Raw genomic sequence first — 21,326 nt, forward strand, 5'->3', positions numbered from 1 at the left:
TTTATTCAAGGTTGAGTTAGATAGAGTTTTGCTAGACAGGGGAATCAAGAGTCAACTGTTTTCCTTTGGGAAAGGCAGAGACAGGAAAGTGTAATTGAAACCGTAACCAGATCAACCATGATGTTATCGAATGGTAGAGCAAGCCCAAAGGGTCGGATGGCCTACTCCAGCTCCTATGTTCCTATGCTACTTGACTGCTCATTCTGCTAACCTACATATTCAATGAATATTAAACAGATAAATGGATAGCGTTGCACATGGGCAGTAAATTTATAGTAAGTACAAATATGTGGGAAGTCTAATGACGCAGCAGTAGTGTTTCTGTCTTTGAGTCAGAAACTGCAGGCTCGGTGCCACCCGAGACTTGATGACCAAGGAAGGTGTGTTCATAACATAGCCAAACAGGCCTATTGTTAACCTGTAAATCCTTCCAATGTCCACCACTTTCCCTCTATCCCACACCTCCTCACTTTCATCATAAGCCGACCATGGGGGACCTTATCAAACGCCTTACTAAAATCCGTGTATATGACATCAACTGCCCTACCTTCATCAACACACTTAGTTACCTCCTCAAAAAATATAATTTAATAAATAAACTTTACTTACTTTATCATTATTATAATACAACTTTATTTATAAAATAAGGCAAAGTCCATGCACAAATGTTCAACCAAAATAAAGTAACTCTGGGAGGGTGTTGGTGGAAGTTGAGGGGAGGGTGGAGAGGTATTTAGATTAGCATCTCCTCACAGGAACTCAGCTCTCAGAGAGTGTATCAATGCAATTGACCACCGAGATACCCACAACAGCAAAGGTGCAGTGCCTGAATCAGATAGAATAGCTCCCCTCAGCACTGCTGAAGGAGGTGACAGATACGCCAGTGCAAATATGCTTGCATCTGTTATTCTCAACCACCCACTGTTAGAAATTGTTATGAAAGCTGCAGCTTTAAATTAGATCCACATTCCAATAGAATTACAAAAGTGGCTTAATTCATTTATTCCATGTGATGCCTTGATGAGAACCTATCCTTGACAGGATGTGTAACAAGCAGAGTCCTATCTCTACAGATTAATGATTGAACTGCATGTTGCAATAAGCAGCAACAACATCTCAGTTCTGAGACTCATAGCTGATAATGATTAATCAGATTTAGTCATTCCATGCTTTCTTGTCGATCACTGGTTTCAAAGCGCAGGCACTTCCTAGATAAGATCAGGCTCTGTATAACTGTTTAAGGTGTGGGTGGACGTTTGCAAATAAGGGTGACTATTTTCCACTCTCTTGTCAACATTGAGCACTCCGAGATCTGGTTGAAACAGGGTATGTACAGAGTACAGCTCCCTCAAGTCTGCACAAAGCTATTAAGCAATCCCAGGACCGGTACAGCATAGATTAGAAACAGGGTAAAAACTCCCTCAACACTGTCCCATCAAGCACTCCCAGGGCAGGTACAGCACAGGTTAGATACAGAATAAAGCTCTCTCTACATTGTCCCATCAAACATTCCTAGGGCAGGTACAGCACAGATTAGAAAAAGAGCAAAATTCAGTAAACACTGTTCCATCAAACAATCCCTGGGCAGGCACGGCATTGGTTAGATATGGAGTAAAGCTCCCTTTACACAGTCCCATCAAACATTCCCAGGGCAGGTACAGCATTCTCAGCCTCTGGACCTGTGCCATATTTGGGTAAGGTTGCCAACTGCTGTTTTAATTTAGTTTTGCACTGTAGGCTCTTTCATTTATAAATATGTCTTCATTTTGTACTGTTTTGCATTTTGTTTTGCAGATTTGCTTTTGCCATTGGCAATCATCAGAATGAGGCTAATCCTTCTTCCACTGCTGTGGTTCACTGTGAAAGCTCAAAAGCCATGTAGGTATTTGGAGATTTGCCTTAATCAGAATTGGTTCTAAACCAGTTTACCTGTTTCTTTCCCAGTTTTCTCCTCTTTCCTCTTCCACTTTGATACCTATCTGCTCTGCCCAGTTAGCTAAGTGGCAGTTATCTGTCAATCAATTGAAGCCTGATTAGGGCCTCAATAGGTGTGAACACTTAGGAATTTTAAACTGGTGTGTGAGTCATCCCAGCTCACCTCAGCTCTATATAAGGCAGTGGGTTTAGCAAGCGCACGACCAGTCAGCAGGAGTGAGATTTCAGCCAGAGTGAGGGTATCAGGAATTTGGAGCTGAGGGGAAAGAGGGGCTCATCTTTGTGAGGAGTGGAGAGGCAGACCTGCAAAGGAGACTCGAGGACCAGTGAGAGGTAGAAAGAAATTGAACTGTGTGGTCACAGCCAGCAGGTAAGTGATTGGCTGGTAAGTAGTTTTTCTTTTCCTTTTCTCTTGGCATTGTAGTTGTAAGCTTGTCTTCATCAGTCGGGGCATTGAGTATAAAAGGTCATGTTACAGCTGTACAGAACCTTAGTTAGGCCTCATTTAGAATATTGTGTACAATTCTGGTCACCACACTACCAGAAGGATGTGGATGCTTTTGAGAGGGTACAGAAGAGGTTTACCAGGTCTGGAGGGTATTGGCTATGAAGAGAGGTTGGATAAGCTCGGTTTGTTCTCACTGGAACAACAGAGGTTGAGGGATGACTTGATAGAGGTTTACAAGATTGAGTGGCATGCACAGAGTGGATAGTCAGATGCTCTTTCCTAGGGTAGAAAAATCAAGTACGAGGGGACATAGGTTTAAGGTGTGTGGGGAAAAGTTTAGAGGAGATGTGTGAGGCAAGTTTTTTACACAGCTGGTAGTGTATGTCTGAAATGTATTGCCTGGGGAGGTGGTGGGAGCAGGTACGATAGTAGCATTTCAGGGGCAACTAGGCGAACACATGAATAGGGTGGGAATGGAAGGATACAGACGCTAAGTGCATATGGTTTTAGTTTAGGCAAGTATCATGATCGGTGCAGGTTTGGAGGGCCGAAGGGCCTGTTCCTGTGCTGTACTTTATTTGTTCTTAAATTAAGGGTTAAGTCATGACAGGAGATCCCAGACCCGTGTCATGCTCCTCTTGTGCAATGTGGGAATTCAGGGACTCTTCCAGTGTCCCTGGCTCCTTCAGGTGCAAGAAGTATGTCCAACTTCAGCTCCTGTTAAACCGCTTGATGGCTCTGGAGCTGCGGATGGATTCACTTTGGAGCCATCCACGATGCTACGGAAGTCGTGGATAGCACGTTCAGTGAGTTGGTCACACTGCAGATAAAAATTTCTGAGGGAGACAGGGAATGGGTGACCACCAGACAGGGGAAGAGTAAGAAGGCAGGCAAGGGTCCCCTGCGGTCATCTCCATCCAAAACAGATATACCATTTTGGATAATGTTGGGGGAGATGGCTTACCAGGGGAAGGTGGCAGCAGCCAGGTTCATGGCACCCTGGCTGGCTCTGCTGCGCAGGACGGCAGGAAAAAGAGTGGAAGAGCTATAGTGATAGGGGACTCAATTGTAAGGGGAATAGACAGGCGTTTCTGTGGATGCAAACAGGACTCCAGGATGGTATGTTGCATCCTTGGTGCAAGGTCAAGGATGTCTCGGAGCAGCTGCAGGACATTCTGGAGGGGGAGGGTGAACAGCCCGCTGTCGTAGTGCATATGGGCACCAACGATATAGGTAAAAAATGGGATGAGTTCCTACAAGCTGAATTTAGGGAGTTTGGAGTTAAGCTAAAAAGTAGGACCTCAAAGGTAGTAATCTCAGGATTGCCACCAGTGCCACATGCTAGTCAGTGTAGGAATGTCAGGATAGCTAAGATGAATACGTGGCTTCAGAGGTGTTACAAAAGGGAGGGATTCAAATTCCTGGGACATTGGAACTGGTTCTGGGAGAGATGGGACCAGTACAAAATTGGACCGTCTGCACCAGGGCAGGCCAGGAACCAATGTCCTAAGGGGAGTGTTTGCTAGTGCTGTTGGGGAGGGTTTAAACTAACGTGGCAGGGGATGGGAACCAATGCAGGAAGTCAGAGAGAAGTAAAGTAAAGACAGTAAGGGGAAAAGTGAAAGGCAGAGAAACCAAAATCAAAAAGGGTCACAGTATAGAGTACAGAGTATGTGGAGAACTCAGTGAATGGGTCGAGTAATCGAAGAGAAATAAAACACAGGGATGGTGTACAAAACATGACTGGACAGATGGTCTGAGAAAGCAGGGCCGAGAGCAAGAGAAATCTCGATGCATTTATTTCAATGCAAGAGGCCTGACGGGCAAGGCAGATGAACTCAGGGCATGGATGGGTACCTGGGACTGGGATATTATAGCTATTACTGAAACATGGCTAAGGAAGGCGCAGGACTGGCAACTCAATGTCCCAGGGTACAGATGCTATAGGAAATATAGAACAGGAGGTAAGAGAGGAGGGGGAAGTTGTGTTTTTGATTAGGGAGAACATCACGGCAGTACTGAGAGGGGATGTATCCGGGGTTCGCCCACTGAGTCTGTGCAGGTGGAACTTAAAAATAAGAAGGGAGAGATCACTTTTTGATAGGATTGTACTACAGGCCCCCAAATAATCAGCAGGAAATTGAGAAGCAAATATTTAAGGAGATTACAGATAGCTGCAAGAAAAATAGGGTGGTAATAGTAGGGGACTTTAACTTTCCCAACATTGACTGGGTCAGCCATAGCATTAGGGGCTTGGATGGAGAGAAATTTGAGTGTATTCAGGAGGAATGGCCCGACTAGAGAGGGGACAAAACTTTACCTCCTCTTGGGAAATAAGGGCAGGTTGCAGAGTAGTTAGTGAGGGATCACTTTGAAGGGTTACAGGGAGAAGGAAAATGGGGATGAGGAGCATATCAGCCATGATCGAATGGCGGAGCGGTCTCGATGGGCCGAATGGCCTAATTCTGCTCCAACATCTTATGAACTGATTAACTTTGGGACCAGTGACCATAATTCCATTAGTTTTAAGATGGCTATGAGAATGATAGGTCTGGCCCAAAAGTTAAAATTCTAAATTGGGGCAAGGCCAATTTTGATGGTATTAGACAGGAACTTTCAAAAGTTGACTGGCAAAGGGATGACTGGTAAGTGGGAGGCTTTCAAAGTGTATTAACCAGGGTTCAGGGTAAGCACATTCCTTTTGGAGTGAAGGGCAAGGCTGGTAGAAGTAGGGAACCCTGGTTGACTCGGGATATTGAAGCCCTGGTTAAAAAGGAGGAGCCAAATCACATGCATAGGCAGCTGGAATCAAGTGGATCCCTTGAAGACTATAGAGGTTGTTGGAGTAGAGGTTAAGAGAGAAATCGGGAGGGCAAAAAGGGGACATGAGATTGTTTTGACAGATAAGGCAAAGGAGAATCCCAAGAGCTTCTACAAATACATAAAGGACAAAAGAGTAACTAGGAATAGAGTAGGGTCTCTGAAGGATCAGCAAGGTCATCTATGTGAGGATCCACAAGGGATGGGTAAGATCCTAAATGAATATTTCTCATCAGTATTTACTGTTGAGAAAGGCATGGATGTTAGGGAACTTGGGGAAATAAATGGTGATGTCTTGAGGTATGTACGTATTACAGAGAAGAAGGCGCTGGAAATCTTAAAGCACATCAAAGTAGATAAATCCCTGGGACCTGTTGAAATGTATCCCAGGACATTGTGGGAGGCGAGGGAGGAATTTGCAGGTCCCCTAGCAGAGATATTTTGAATCATTGACAGCCACAGGTGAGATGCCTGAAGATTGGAGGGTAGCAAATTTTCTGCCTTTGTATAAGAAGGGCTGCAGGGAGACCAGTTACCAGCGGTGTACCACAAGGATCAGTGCTGGGTCCTCTGCTATTTGTGGTTTTTATCAATGACTTGGAGGAGGGGGCTGAAAGGTGGATCAGTAAATTTGCTGATGACACCAAGATTGGTGGAGTAGTGGATGAGGTGGAGGGCTGTTGTAGGCTGCATAGAGACTTTGATAGGATGCAGGGCTGGGCCAAAAAATGGCAGTTGGAGTTTAACCCTGATAAGTGCGAGGTGATTCATTTTGGTAGGACAAATTTGAATGCGGATTACAGGGTCAATGGTAGGGTTCTGAGGAATGTGGACTAACAGAGAGATCTTGGGGTTCCTAACCACAGATCTCTGAAGGTTGCCACTCAAGTGGATAGAGCCGTGAAGGCGGCCTATAGTGTGTTAGCGTTTATTGACAGGGGGTTTGAGTTTAAGAGCTGTGGGGTTATGCTGCAACTGTACAGGACCTTGGTGAGACCACATTTGGAATATTGTGTGCAGTTCTGGTCACCTCACTATGAGAAGGATGTGAAAGCACTTGAAAGAGTGCAAAGGAGATTTACCAGGATGCTGCCTGGTTTGGAGGGTAGGTCTTATGAGGAAAGGTTGAGGGAGCTGGGGCTTTTCTCTTTAGAGCGGAGGAGGTTGAGAGGCGACTTAATAGAGGTTTATAAGATGATGAGGGGGATAGATAGGGTGGACGTTCAGAGACTATTTCCTCGGGTGAATGTAGCTGTTACTAGGGGGCATAGCTATAAGGTTTGTGGTGGAAGATGTAGGAGGGATGTATGAGATAGGTTCTTTACTCAGTGATTGGGGGGTGGAATGGACTGCCTGCTGTGATAGTGGAGTCGGACACTTTAGGAACTTTCAAGCGGTTATTGGATAGGCACATGGAGCACACTAGAATGATAAGGAGTGGGATAGCTTGATCTTGGTTTCGGAAAAGGTTTGGCACAACATTGTGGGCCGAAAGGCCTGTGCTGTACTGTTCAATGTTCTATGTTCTATTTGGACAGGCTCAGTGAATGGGCATATGCACGGCAGATGCAGTATAATGTGAATAAACGTGAGGTTATCCATTTTGGTAGCAATAATTAGAAGACAGTTTATTACTTAAATGGGTGTAAATTGAAAGCGGTGGATGCTCAGCAAGACCTTGGTGTCCTCGTGCATCGGTTGCTAAAAGTAAGCGCGCAGGTACAGCAGGCAGTAAAGAAGGCAAATGGTATGTTGGCCTTCATGGAGAGAGGATTTGAGTTTAGGGATGTTTTGCTGCAATTGTATATGGTGTTGGTGAGGCCACACCTTGAGTATTATGTGCAGTTTTGGTGTCCTTATCTGATGAAGGGTATACTAGCTATAGAGGGAGTACAGTGAAGGTTTACTAGACTGATTCCTGGGATGCCAGGTCTATCATATAAAGAACAAAAAATTACAGCACAGGAACAGGCCCTTCGGCCCTCCAAGCCTGCATCGACCATGCTGCCCGACTTGACTAAAACCCCCTACGCTTCCGGGGACCATATCCCTCTATTCCCATCTCATTCATGTACTTGTCAAGACACCCCTTAAAAGCCACTACCGTATCCACTTCCACTACCTCCCCCGGCAACAAGTTCCAGGCATCCACCACTCTGTCAAAAATCTGCCTCGTACATCTCTTTTAAAACTTGCCCCTCACACCTTAAACCTATGCCCCCTAGTAATTGACTCTTCCACCTTGGGAAAAAGCTTCTGACTATCCACTCTGTCCATGCCTCTCATAATCTTGTAGACTTCTATCAGGTCTCCCCTTGACCTCCTTCGCTCCAGTGAGAACAAATCAAGTTTCTCCAACCTCTCTTCATAGCTAATGCCCTCCATACCAGGCAACATCCTGGTAAATCTTTTCTGTACCCTCTCCAAAGCCTCCACATCCTTCTGGTAGCGTGGCGACCAGAATTGAACACTATATTCCAAGTGCAGCCTCATGAAGGTTCTATAAAGCGTCAACATGACTTGCCAATTTTTAAACTCAATACCCTGGCTGATGAAGGCAAGCATGCCGTATGCCTTCTTGACTACCTTCTCCACCTGCCTTGCCACTTTCAGTGACCTGTGTACCTGTACACCCAGATCCCTTTGCCTATCAATACTCTTAAGGGTTCTGCCATTTACTGTATATTTCTTATCTGTATTAGACCTTCCAAAATGCATGACCTCACATTTGTCTGGATTAAACTCCATCTGCCATCTCTCCGCCCAAGTCTCCAACTGATCTATATCCTGCTGTATCCTCTGATGGTCATCGCTATCCGCAAATCCACCAACCTTTGTGTCGTCCGCAAACTTACTGATCAATCCAGTTACATTTTCCTCCAAATCATATATATATATGGCGGCCTTCACGACACAACAGCGCAGAGTCGCTGAGCAGAAACTGATAGCCAAGTTGAGGACGGCCTAAACCGGGATGTTGGATTTATGTCACATTATCAGTAACCCCCACAGCTTGCCTCCCTGGCTTGCAGAATTTCACTAGCTGTTCTGACTGGAGACAATACACATCTCTTTAACCTGTGTTGAATGCTCCCTCCACCCACATTGTCTGTACATTTAAGACCTGGCTGGCTGTAGAGATTTGCATTCTAATCAGTATTCTGTAATTTGATTTCTGTGTCTGTTTGAGAACAGATAACCACTCCATCTGACGAAGGGGCAGCGCTCCGAAAGCTTATGGTATTTGCTACCAAATAAACCTGTTGGACTTTAACCTGGTGTTGTGAGACTACTTACTGTGATCTCCCTTGAAGCCAGTGAGGATACAAAGATTTCTCTCAAGGCCCCAGCAATTTCCTCTCTTGCCTCTCTCAGTATTCTGGGGTATATTCCATCAGGCCCTGGAGACTTGTCTACCTTGATGTTTCTCAAGAACCCCAATACCACCTCCTTTTTGATCTCAACATGACTCAAACTATCTACACACCCTTTCCCAGACTCGTCATCCACCAAGTCCTTCTCTTTGGTGAATACTGACGCAAAGTACTCATTTAATACCTCGCCCATTTCCTCTGGCTCCACGCATAGATTCCCTCCCTTGTCCTTGAGTGGGTCAACCCTCTCCCTGGCTACTCTCTTGCACTTTATATATGTGTAAAAAGCCTTGGGATTTTCCTTAATCCTGCTGACCAGTGCTTTTTCATGACCCCTTTTAGCTCTTCTTACTCCTTGTTTAAGTTTCTTTCTACTTTCCTTGTATTTCACACTTGCTTCGTGTGTTCCCAGCCTCCTAGCTTTGACAAATGCTTCCTTTTTCTCTTTGACTAGGCTCACAATATCTCTCGTTACCCAAGGTTCCCAAAACTTGCCATACTTATCCTTCATCCTTACAGGAATGTGCCGGTCCTGAATCCCTATCAACTTACACTTGAAAGCCTCCCACATGCCAGATATTGATTTGCCCTCAAACATCTGCCCCCAATCTGCATTCTTCAGTCCCTGCCTAATATTGTTGTAATTAGCCTTCCCCCAATTTAGCACCTTAACTTGAAGACTACACTCATCTTTATCCATTAGTACCTTAAAGCTTACTGAATTGTGGTCGCTGTTCCCGAACTGCTCCCCTACTGAAACATCGACCACCTGGCTGGGCTCATTCCCCAATACCAGGTCCAGTATAGCCCCTTCCCGAGTTGGGCTATCTACATACTGTTTTAGGAAGCCCTCCTGGATGCTCCTTACAAACTCTGCCCCATCCACGCCCCTAGCATTAAGTGAGTCCCAGTCAATATAGGGGAAATTAAAATCTCCCACCACAACAACCCTGTTACTTTTACCCCTTGCCAAAATCTGCCGACACATCTGTTCCTCAATCTCCTCAATGAGGAGAGACTAAGTCAATTAGGATTATATTCACTGAAGTTTAGATGAGCGAGAGGGGATCTCGTAGAAACTTTTAAAATTCAGACCAGGTAGATTCAGAAAGAATGTTCCCAATGGTGGGGGAGTCCAGAACTAGGGGTTATAGTTTGAGGATAAGGAGTAAACCTTTTAGAACTGAAGTGAGGATAAATTTCTTCACCCAGAGAGTGGTGAATGTGTGGAATTCACTACCACAGAAAGTAGCTGAGGCCAAAATGTTGTCTGATTTCAAGAAGAAATTAGATATAGCTCTTGGGGCTAAAGGGATCAAGGGATATGGGGAAGGAAGGATCACGATATTGAATTTGATGGTCAGCCATGATCAAAATGAATGGCGGAGCGGGCTCAAAGGGGCCGAATTGCCTACTCCTGCTTCTTGTTTCTATGTAACCCTACCACCATCCCCCCTGACTTTCCACCATGGCAGGCCAATGTGGGATGCCTGCGTTGTCAACTGAAAATCTCACTCAACCCATGAATGTGACCTCAATAGTCCCGTGGTTAATATTCATTGTGCTAAATTATGTGCCTGACAGGAAGCAGCTGGCATCCAATCGGATCAGGATGATGGCATTAAACTGGGGTGGAGGCTGGCAGCATGAAACAGTGCACTTCCCACCTCTGATCTCTGACCTGCTGAATTAAAAAGCTTGTCCAATAGTCAGGAGCAGGATTGGCAATGATCAGTTCCTTCCCTACTCAATGAACAATGTTACAACCACGTGAGGGGTAAAGAAATGACTCCCCAATTCTACAGCAAGTTTGACTGTGACAGTATTTTTTGTGAATTGAGGGAGGATGTGCTTTGCTAATACTGCAGAAGTCTGACTATGTATGCTTTCAGATTATAAAGGTGTTCTGAATTTAAAGAGCAAGGTACGTTTATTGAAAATACTTCCCCAATTAAAAAAGAACTAGGTAAATTGCAGCCACTATTCATACATCACTCACGTTCCCTGGACTCTCACATATGCTGGTAGAATAAGAGGCTTGAAGATTTTTTCAGTTTGTGAAAATGATAAACAAAGAAGATCCGATTTATTGTTCTTTGGTTGGTCTAGTTGCGGTGATTCCACATTGTGGTCTCTTTGTTCAATTGTCATCCTGGATGTAGTTGGACGGAGCAGATTTTCACATTTTATTTCCTAAAGATCTCAGTTTGCAGTAGATTTCTCCTCTCTGGATTTTTACTCTGCAAATCCTGGCACAATAATTTCAAGAGAGAAAGAGAATGCGGGTGTCTTTGTAGGTTTTCAGTACAGCATTCTGATCTCTTTGGCTTGGAAAACAATTTTAAAGTCCCGCTGGCTGCATATTCTATAGGAATCCAAATGCCAAGGGGGCAATCTCCAACCTCGCTGTGCCATTAATAGATCATGTCGATGCTGGAGAATGGCGTGCGAACCTAAATATCCTTTTTGCACCCAGCACCAAACAGTTCGCAATTCTCCCAGCCCCTTTCTAATGGTGTGAACCAGTTCATGCCCAGAAAGGGTGCAAGGCTGATTAGCATGAGACTGACTTCATTTCAGCCTCATCAGCCAGGTCGGCATGTGAGGCTCCTCCTTCCCGGAATACACCAACCCCTCCGGGGTGACGTCACACCAGCGCAAAACATTACTGGTCCAGTTCCGGTGCAACATTTGGGGAGGTTGAATGAGGAGATGAGTACTGCTGAGCACCCACCTGCAGGTTGCAAGAGGGTGGGTTAGCCGCTGCCATGGTATGGGGTAGGGGGCAGCGGAATGCTCAGGCTGGGCGAGTGTGGCAAGCGTTCTGCCTGCCTGCTGAAAGATGCCTCCCCGCTCCCCTGCCAAGAGGTTCCAAAAGTCGAGATCAAATCCCACTAATGTAGCAACCACTATCCTGCCACTCATCTGCTGGAAAGGCTCCGTGGTTAACTGCGGACAACAAACTCCAGGCCCCAGTAACTGTCACAAGCACCTGGCAGCAATCAATGCAGCTCAGCAGGCGTTAACACAGCTCAGCATGAGCTCTGCAGTGGTCCCTACAATGACCACCCATCGCGTGGAAGTCAGGAGGGCACCTTCCTACCATCTGTTTGAAATGTATGTCATGTCTGGAAGCCAGTCCAGGTGGTACACACAGATGTATACTGCAAGGGTTCCTCAAGGTCCTTCCTACAGCCACCCATGTGCTCTACGTAAGCGCTAGAGTGCTGAGCCCAGTCAGTCTCATGCTGCTGCCAATGGCCTGTGGTCCCAGAGGTCTGTATCCCATATCCGGGTGGGGGGCAGATCTGTGGCACACTCCAGCGACCACTCAATCGCACTGGGGGTGTAAAAGGTATCATGCTGCATCGTGTGCAGGGAGGGTACAGCCGTGTCAGATGGCATTGTAAAGGCCTGAGATAGGCCTGGCTCCAACCAAATTCAGCTGACCAGAAATGTATTTACCTACATGTCGATTGCCCTCTCTTTATGTGACAATTGATCAGTCTATCCATATACTTAATCGATCAGTCTCGCCATCTATGTATTGAGTAATCTGTCTGTCCACTTATAAATCTATTGGTTAACCCATATATCTATGAACCGGTTTGTCTAAATATTGATTGATCAGTCTATCCATGCATGTACAATGTCTCTATAATCTATACCGTCCATCTTGGCAGAAGGGAAGAACAGTCAAGTAGTGGGAGACCAGAGAAGAGAGAATATCCAAGGGACATTGAGGCTCCTTTAATCATTTCAGTCATTTTGAGTTTCGTGTTGATCCACATTTCCATTGCTGAGAGAACAACAGTGACCAAAGGCAAAATCTACAATCAAATCCTGCTTTCCCCAGTGTTCTAGACTGCTGTGATATGGAGTCCATTTTAAGACTCTGTCATGGTTAACAAAGGGGGCCAAAATGTTACATTTGAGTTTAGAGAGCTGATACCCATCATCTCATCCATGTTCAGCTCCCTCATGCAGACACAATTCGGGAGTTATTTTCACTCTCACCACTTGGGCAGCAAACTGACCAAGTGGATCACTCCCCTCATCTGCCAGGTTTTCATTCCCATTGATTTATCTCTGGGTAATTGTTCTGGTCCATCAAGTTACTAGTGTCAATAGGTGAAAGTAAAAATTACCACTAAAGGCTGTTTAATAACTAAAGTAAGTCTCAATATTATTGTTCATAAGACTCTTACTCTTGGTGGTTTGCAACTGAATTTTGAAACAGATCCTAAGGCGACCTAGACATTTCATAGATAGGGGCTGAACAAGAGAAAGCATACTTCTGGTCTTTGATTGAGTGCAGGTTGTCAACTGCCTAACCATGTTTTTTCTTATTTAATTGGAAATATTTTTTGTTATGTAGGTCCACTAAGCTGTTATGTTGACTATAATCATACAATGGATTGCAAGTGGAAGGAGAGAAACAACAGAAATGTCACACTGAAAGTCTATGGGTAAGCATTTTACACTGACTAACCAACTCTTGTGCAATCCCATAGCATTTAGTTTCTATGCCAAGAAATTGGTACCTGAACATGAGCCAATTTCAGCTTGGAAACCTGAGTTCAAATCCAGTCCAGACAGACTTCATGAACTCCATCCCTTTGAATAAAGCTTAGGCTGTTTCAATCCACATCCTAATGAATAGTAAGAACAGAAACTTAGGTTCTGACTCAGAGGACCAAGATGATTTCCAGTGAGAAAACTGATCTGCTAGCCTTGAAGGTGTTTCCAAGGACATATTAGAAGGAACTCCACTCTAGCCTGTGCTGAACCAGGAATGTTTGATAGGCAGTGTAAGAACAAAAGAAACAAGAACATGAATAGGCCTTTCAGCTCCTCTGGTTTTCTTCACATTCTAATCACGCTACACATTCCTGCACTACTCGTATCCCTTGATTTCCTCAGTATTCAAAACCAAAAATCTACCTTTTTCTGACTTGAATATACACAATGAGTGAGCACCAGAGCATGCTGGGGTAGAGGAGTCCAAAAAGTTTTAACCCTTTGACTGAAGGAACTTCTCCTCATCTCAGTCCTAAATGGCTGACTGTCCTAAATTCAGAGATTTTGACCTCCTCATTCTAGACGTCCAACAGGAAAAACATTTTCTGACCATCTATTGTACCTTGTCAAGCCCCTTAAGAATTTTGTATCTTTCAATGAAATCACACCTCATTCTTCTAAACTTTAGGAGAGAGCTAATTAGTCCATCTTCCCTTATACCAGGATTCAGTCACTAGATATATGTTCCCCACTACTTCAGGATTTTTTTGTTTTATACTGTACATATAAAAAGGCCCAAATCTTCACTTCCAGCAAAGTTAGGAAAATTCCTGGCTCCACAAAATCAACTCAGGAGAAAGTGCCCTGGACGTTCAAGTTTTAGTTCCTTGTGGAGGTGATGGGGTGGGGGCAGCTGATAACTAGAGTCCTGCCATGGGGCTACTGGTTACAGAAGTGAAAGGTCCACCTCACTGATCTGAGACTTTGTCTTAACTGTAAAAGCAACTATAAAACAAAAAAGCCCTCCAAGCCTCACCCCACACTCTCCATGCCCCACCAATGCTAATCCATGCTACCTAATGCCCCCCCCCCCACCTACTCCCCATGGCCATTCATACACTCCATTCCAGCCAATGCCCCTCTAGCACCTCATTGCCCCCTTATATCCTTCATGTCAACCTATGCCATTTCATCCAAACCCATTGTACTTAATACCTCCATGCCAACTTATTGTCAAATCATGTCCCTCACCCACCTTCATTTGCCCTTACACCCTCCAGTACCTCACCCAGTATTGGAAATAGAAACCCTACAGTACAGAAATAGGCCATTCGGCCCATCGAGTCTGCACCGACCACAATCCCACCCAGGCCCTACCCCCATATCCCTACATATTTACCCAACTAATCCCTCTAACCTATGCATCTCAGGACACTAAGGGCAATTTCTAGCATGGCCAATCAACCTAACCCACACATCTTTGGACTGTGGGAGGAAACCGGAGCACCCGGAGGAAACCCACGCAGACACGAGGAGAATGTGCAAACTCCACACAGACAGTGACCCAAGCCGGGAATCGAACCCAGGTGCCTGGAGCTGTGAAGCAGCAGTGCTAACCACTGTGTTACCGTGCCGCCCATAGGCAGACCACTGTGTTACCGTGCCACCCATAGGCAGACCTCAGGACCATAGGCAGACCTCAGGACAATGCTGAATTGCTGAAATGAAATAAAATAAAGTTTTTTTTAAAACTTCCATTCATACAACGCACTATAGTCACTGCATTTGCATTCCTTCAAGAGCTATTCCAATGTAAACACAAACATTTCAGTCAATTGCTTAATCCCTAATAAAAATGAACATTTGTATTTATAGCCCCACATCAAAGACTTGAAAACCACTTGAAGCTCTCAATCAAACAGTGAACCCCACTGTTATAAGCGGTTGTGAAAGCAGTCATGCAGTACAAATTTTATAATGATAACCCTCAGGCCTATGATAACAGACAGGGTGAAATTTTTAAACAGAAGATTTTTTTATAATTTAGAAAGTCAGGAGAATTAATTGCCTTGACAGTTCAAATCAGTTAATCCATTTTATAAGCATATTCATGTCTACTTTTAACAATCCCAAAGGGCACTTAGCCTCCCTGCAAAAAGAGGCAGCTAAACTCTTCCAAATGTATCCTTGGACCTATCCAGAAAGCTACCTTCACCAAATAACTCTGGCAGCTTTAGAAATTCTCTTGAAAAGTATCAAGCCCACACATCCTGCTTTGGTCATTTCATCGTGAAAATTGGACCTGTTTAAAGGCAGATGCACTTTACATGTGTAGCTGTCTCTGTGAATCACAGATGTGTAATCTGCACCGACATACGCAGCCCACGCTAATGTTTTTATCCCAACCTTTCCACATTTCCAGTTTGCCTATCTCTTCTAAGAGTCAATTACCCTGGTCTATTTAATTCCAACCTTGGTCACTCTGTAAGCACATCTCCTTAATGGTTATTCGAACAAACCCATTAATTTGTAAAATTTGCTATTAATGCATTTATTTTGTGTGAATGCTTTATGCCTTCAAATGTAGCACCTTTTGGTTTAATAATTTTTTTCCTGCTATCATCCTCCTCACTGAGTGTGAATAGATCAGTGCCCAGCTCTTTAAATGACTCAAGATATGTCAATGAGTTTAAAAAGTGCACAATGTTGTTTCCCTTCTTGATCCACTGGGACAGTGTTTGGGAAATAGATACCATTTTCTGAACATTCATTGCCATCACTGACAGCCTAAAATCAACATCCTGGGAGTTACCATTGACCAGAAGCTGTACTGCAAAAGCCTTATAAATATTGTGGTCACAAGAGAAGGTCAGAGGCTAGGAATTCTGCAGAGAGGAACTCACCTCCTGATTCCTCAAAGCCTGCCCACCATGAACAAAGCACAAATGAGGACTCTTCACTTTCCTTGATGAATATAGCCCCAACAAAAAAACTCAAAGAAGTTCAACACCATCCAGGACAAAGTAGTCCACTTGAATAGCACCCCATCCACCACCTTAAACATCCTCTCACTCCACCACTGTTCACAATGGCATCTTCTACAACAGTGATGGGCAACCTGCGGCCCTGGAGCCACATGTGGGTTCTGAGTCCAGCCCACAAGACATTTTGTTGAGCGTTGCCCATGTGTAGGGCTGCACATTCTGCTGATTTCTGACCACGTAGTTGTTTTCCTACCAGTATGACACATGACGCATGTGAAGTGAGGTGCATGCTGATTGTACACAACACTGACATTGAGCTGTGCACTTCCTCTGCATCCAAAGTGTAAATATATCTTTTGTTTTTATCATTTGAAGTTGATGACAATTCTATTAAGATATGAATGATATAAGCATTTTCTATAAGTCGTTATGAAATATTCAGCATGTATTAAATATATTTAATCTTATCGATGGGGGGAGCGGAGGGGGTCATGTTAGTGAACAAGCTGATTTCAATCTTGTGGCCCACTGAAAGGAGAGCCACTCATGCGGCCCACTCACTAGCCTAGGTTGCCCACCACTGATTTACAATATACAGTGCAGCAACCTAACTTCAACAGCACCTTCCAAACTTGCCATCTCTACCATCCAAGGACAGCAGATGCATGGGAAACCCACTGCCTACAGTATTCCACCCCCCCCCCCCCCCCCCAAACCACACTCCATCCTGACTTGGAACTATATCACCGTTCCTTCACTGTCGCTGAATCAAGATCGTTAATGCCCTCCCTAACAGCACTGTGGGTTTACCCAAGTCACATAGACTGCAGCGGTTCAAGAAAACGGCTCATCACTACCTTCTCAAGGGCAATTAGGGATGGGTAACAAATGCTGGCCTAGCCAGTAAAGCTCACATTTTGTGAAAGAATTTTAAGAAGTGCACCCTATAGGTAGTACAAACTACAGCTAAAGTACATCAGTGCTAGAGGGAGTACATGTTTAAATCTTTAAGGCCGCATGATGGAAGCTGATGGAGGTTGGCCACAAATGTCCTGGGCCATATTACCAGCACTGATGGACTCTTACTTTTTGATCAATCATTTCCAAACAGGCCAAAGACTATGGCGAATAATTGTACTTTCACGAGAAGTTCAGTGCGAGCAATAGAGGAGGAGGAATGGGTCCACAGCTACACTTGTACTATGGAATTCCGTTGGTTCTTTAATAGGCAACAGTTCAAACTGGTTCTTGAGTCAAACAGCTGGGCCAGGACATCGTACAATTGTTCCATTGAGAAATTTTTTCCATCCAAGAACAGTAAGTGTTAATTTAAAGGGGCACTCCTTCTATATCAGTCACTGATTATTTAAAGAGACTTTCCCTCCATAACTGTAAATGTGTATTTAAAAGGGTACTCCTTCCATAACATTGGGCAGGATTTTCCAGCCTTTCCCGCCAAAGGCAACTCACTGCGAAAAGGCTCCCCGGTGATGGAGCGGGTGAGCCATGTAAAACATCATAGCTTTCTGTGGGACCGGAAGATCCCACTGCCAGCCAATGGTGAGCCACCTCAGCCACAGCAAAATCGACTGCCAGTAAGGGGGGGAGGTGAGGGGACACTCTTTCCTTAAAGGTAAATGTGTATTTAAAAGGTAGTCCCTCCATAATATTGTGTGTATTGACTGCATAGCAATATTCCCTCCATAACAGCATTAATATTACTCCCTCCCCCATAACCCGGTTAGCTCAGTCGGTAGAGCATGAGACTCTTAATCTCAGGGTCGTGGGTTTGTGCCCCATGTTGGGCGCTATTATTTTGAGGGCAGCATTGTGGCATAGTGGTTAGCACTGCTGCCACACAGCACCAGGGACCCAGGTTCGATTCCCAGCTTGGGTCACTGTCTGTGTGAGTTTGCACGTTCTCCCCGTGTCTGCGTGGATTTCCTCCGGGTGCTCCGGTTTCCTCCCACAGTCCAAAGATGTGCATGTTGGGTTGATTGGCCATGCTAAATTGACAATAGTGTCAGGGGATTAGCAGGGTAAATATGTGGGTTACGGGAATAGGGCCTGGGTGGGACTGTGGTTGGTGCAGACTCGATGGGCCGAATGGCCTCCTGCACTGTAGGGATTCTATGATAACAGTAAGTGCATCTTTACTCGTTATCTGGCTGCACTGTGCAGTTGCTCTGAATGTTTAATGCTGGAGCAGGATGTCTGAAATGGAAGAGCTTTATCTCTCAGAGCTATCAACTGTTTCCATAATACACAAAAGTTATTTTTTTTCTCCATTTCAGTCTTAACAGGATGTTCTTTTCTTCTTGACTATATCTGATATCTCATTGCCTATCTCTTGAATCACTAATATCTTGCAGTCCAGCTCAGCGCTCCTCAGCAACTGTCTGCGATAGTGAACTTCACCACACAGAGGGTAAACATCACTTGGCAGAATGATGCAGTAGCTTTTCTGAACAACCATCTGGAGCATGAAATAGAATTCTGGAGCAGAAAGACAAAAGAGGTGGGTGATTCTAGCTGCTGCTCACTGACACTCACCACAAAGCACCCTCCCAGGTTCCATCCTGTGGCTTTTTAGAAGCTTCAATATCCATTCCCTCCACCGCCAGTGCATTGTTGCTGCAGTTTGTACTGTTTACAGAATGCACTGCAACAACTTCAGCAGCCCCTGCCAAACCCATAACCTCCATCACCGAGAAGGACAAGGACAGCAGGGGCATAAGGAACCATCTCCTCCACGTTTCCTTCAAAACAAATGATATCCTGATTTGGATACATATGTTGCTATTCCTTTATTGTCGCTGGGTCAAAAATCCATGATTTGTTTTTACATACAAGCATTGTGGGAGTACTTTCATCACATGACCTGCAGCTAAGGGCGGGTAATAAATTTCAGCCTTATCATCTGTGCACACATCCTGGAAAACAATAAGAGAATAATTCCTGCTTTTGCACATTTCACAAAATAAGTTATCTAATATAATTATTGGTAAATAGGTAAAAAGATAGGGCAAACATGTCAACCCCTTTAACTACAGTCTTTGTACCAAGGGAACTGGCTGTTCCTGGGAAACAAGAGTTAGAAACATCGACTGTTATTCTGTGTTTCTTCATACTCACTTGAGTCTGCCACTTCTTTGCCCTATTATTTTAACTGTTCTTAATCTTTCTGAAACTGGTTGAATTATGTTAGTTCAATTGCCCTGCTTTTATTTTGGTGTCACCTGCATACCGGGAGATTTTGCTTGGAATGCTGCTCTTTAAATATGTTCAAGTGGATCTGCTGTAACATCACATTTGGGAAGTAAAGGATAAGCTTAATCTTGAAGTGAAGTGAAGTGAGGTACAGGGTGGGGGGATATTCGGACCAAAAACTATAGGCTGAACCCAGTTTCCATTTTAATGCCCCAGATTTGTCCTGATTTTTATACATAGAAGTTCCAACAAAATGCAAAACAGGCCACTTGGTCTAACTAGTTTGGGTTGACCCCCTGCACACAAGCAAATATTTACATTTACCCACACTGTTCCCAGATCTCTTGAATCCCTTCCTTCATCCATCCAGGTTCATCTAAAATATGAACTCCAGTCTCACAAATCTGAAGAAGCTTCTCCTGCTCTCTATTCTAAATAATGTATTATGTATCTATGATTCCTTGACCCTCAACCACTAGAAACTGCTGCTTCTGTCTACCCCTAACTATCATGTCACAGTTTAAAAATGCATTATGTGGCCCATCCATTTGCATTGCAAACACGGGACCATTTTTTCAAGACTTTTTCCCCTCCCCTCACGGTACCTGAGGAATATAATTACAGATTTTTAAAAATTGAAAGTTCATAACCGCACATTTAATGACACCGAATTCCATCTGGCACTTATTAGACCATTCCCTATCTTGTCAATACTCTTGTAGCTTTTTTTGGCTGCCATTTACATTAGACATTCCTATGCCAATGTAAATTTGCCACACTGTAAATAAACCTCCCAGCACTGTTCTGAAAACTTCCTATTTATGATAAACACATTCTTGTTTCAAGGTAATTTTTATCCTGTGTTTCATTTTGCATCCTAACTGAATCTCTTTCTTTCCTCCAGGATGTAAAGGTTAAAAGTAGGGTTAATGATATCCGAAATCTGGTTATCGAGGAAACAGAACTTGAACCAGAGACCAATTATAAAGCAAGGGTCCGCAGCAAACCTTCAGAAAATGGACGATATATGGGCACCTGGAGCAAGTGGAGCCCAGAAGTAGAATGGATGACAAACCCTGGCAAGTATACTGCTGTCGAGTACCAGTTTGGAATATCAGACAGGTTCCTTCCAGTCAGAAACAGAGGAACAAAGAAATGGTTGACCAGCTAAAATGAGATGTGTTTTGTCTCCAGCCAGAAGGAGCAGCGCTCCGAAAGCTAGTGGCTTTTGCTACCAAATAAACCTGTTGGACTTTAACCTGGTGTTGTGAGACTTCTTACTGTGTTGACCAGCTAAATACATACTTTGGTTCTGTCTTCACAAAGGAGGACACAAATAATGTACCAGAAATGTTGGCGAGCACAGGGTTTAGTGAGAAGAAGAAAATCTACTAGTAAGGAAATAGTACTGGGGAAATTGATGGAATTGAAGACCGATTAAACCCCAAGGGCCTGATATTCTACATCCCAGAGTACTTAAGGAAGTGGCCCTAGAAATAGTAGTCATCTTCCAAGGTTCTATAAACTCGAACAGTCCCTACAGATTGGAAGGTAACTAATGTAACCCCACTAATTAAAAAGTGAGGTGGATAGAAAACAGGGAATTATAGACCAGTCAGCCTAATGTTGGTAGTGGAAAATGCTAGAGTCCATTATAAAATATTTAATAACAGAGCATTTGAAAAACAGTGGCAGGATCAAGCAGAGTCAGCATGGATTTATGGAAGGGAAATCATGCTTGACAAATCAATGGGGTGGCACAGTGGTTAGCATTGCTGTCTCACAGCACCAGGGACCCGGGTTCGATTCCTGGCTTGGGTCACTGTCTGTGTGGAGTTTACACATTCTCCCTGTGTCTGCGTGGGTTTCCTCTGGGTGCTCCGGTTTCCTCCCACAGTCCAAAGATGTGTGGGTTAGGTGGATTGGCCATGCTAAATTGCCCCTTAGTATCAGGGGGACTAGCTAGGGTAAATGCATGGGATTATGGGGATAGGGCCCAGGTGGGATTGTGGTTGGTGCAGACTGGATGGGCCG

The 21,326-nt window shown here is 44.3% G+C and overlaps 1 protein-coding gene and 1 non-coding gene across 4 annotated transcripts in view; both read left to right on the forward strand.

Annotated features, from left to right (window-relative positions):
- The window catches only part of LOC144510676 (interleukin-21 receptor-like), a 33,375-nt gene extending 12,827 nt beyond the window's left edge, over positions 1 to 20,548 (forward strand). Inside the window, exons 1-6 of one of the 3 annotated variants that reach the window (XM_078240379.1) lie at positions 1,264 to 1,694; positions 1,795 to 1,878; positions 12,956 to 13,046; positions 17,194 to 17,399; positions 18,455 to 18,600; positions 20,197 to 20,548. In XM_078240379.1, coding sequence (XP_078096505.1) covers positions 1,824 to 1,878; positions 12,956 to 13,046; positions 17,194 to 17,399; positions 18,455 to 18,600; positions 20,197 to 20,463 — 765 coding nt within the window. In that variant the 5' untranslated portion in view covers positions 1,264 to 1,694; positions 1,795 to 1,823 and the 3' untranslated portion in view covers positions 20,464 to 20,548. Of the gene's footprint in view, positions 1 to 1,263; positions 1,695 to 1,794; positions 1,879 to 12,955; positions 13,047 to 17,193; positions 17,400 to 18,454; positions 18,601 to 20,196 lie in introns of those variants that run through there. The other 2 variants (XM_078240380.1, XM_078240378.1) reach the window with 2 other exon arrangements.
- trnak-cuu (transfer RNA lysine (anticodon CUU)) lies at positions 17,818 to 17,890 on the forward strand. Its single transcript has one exon. It is a non-coding gene; the product is annotated as a tRNA-Lys (tRNA).
- Positions 20,549 to 21,326: the final 778 nt, after the last annotated feature.

The sequence above is a fragment of the Mustelus asterias genome, chromosome 23 (genome assembly GCF_964213995.1).
Source record: "Mustelus asterias chromosome 23, sMusAst1.hap1.1, whole genome shotgun sequence".
Lineage (NCBI taxonomy): Eukaryota > Metazoa > Chordata > Chondrichthyes > Carcharhiniformes > Triakidae > Mustelus > Mustelus asterias.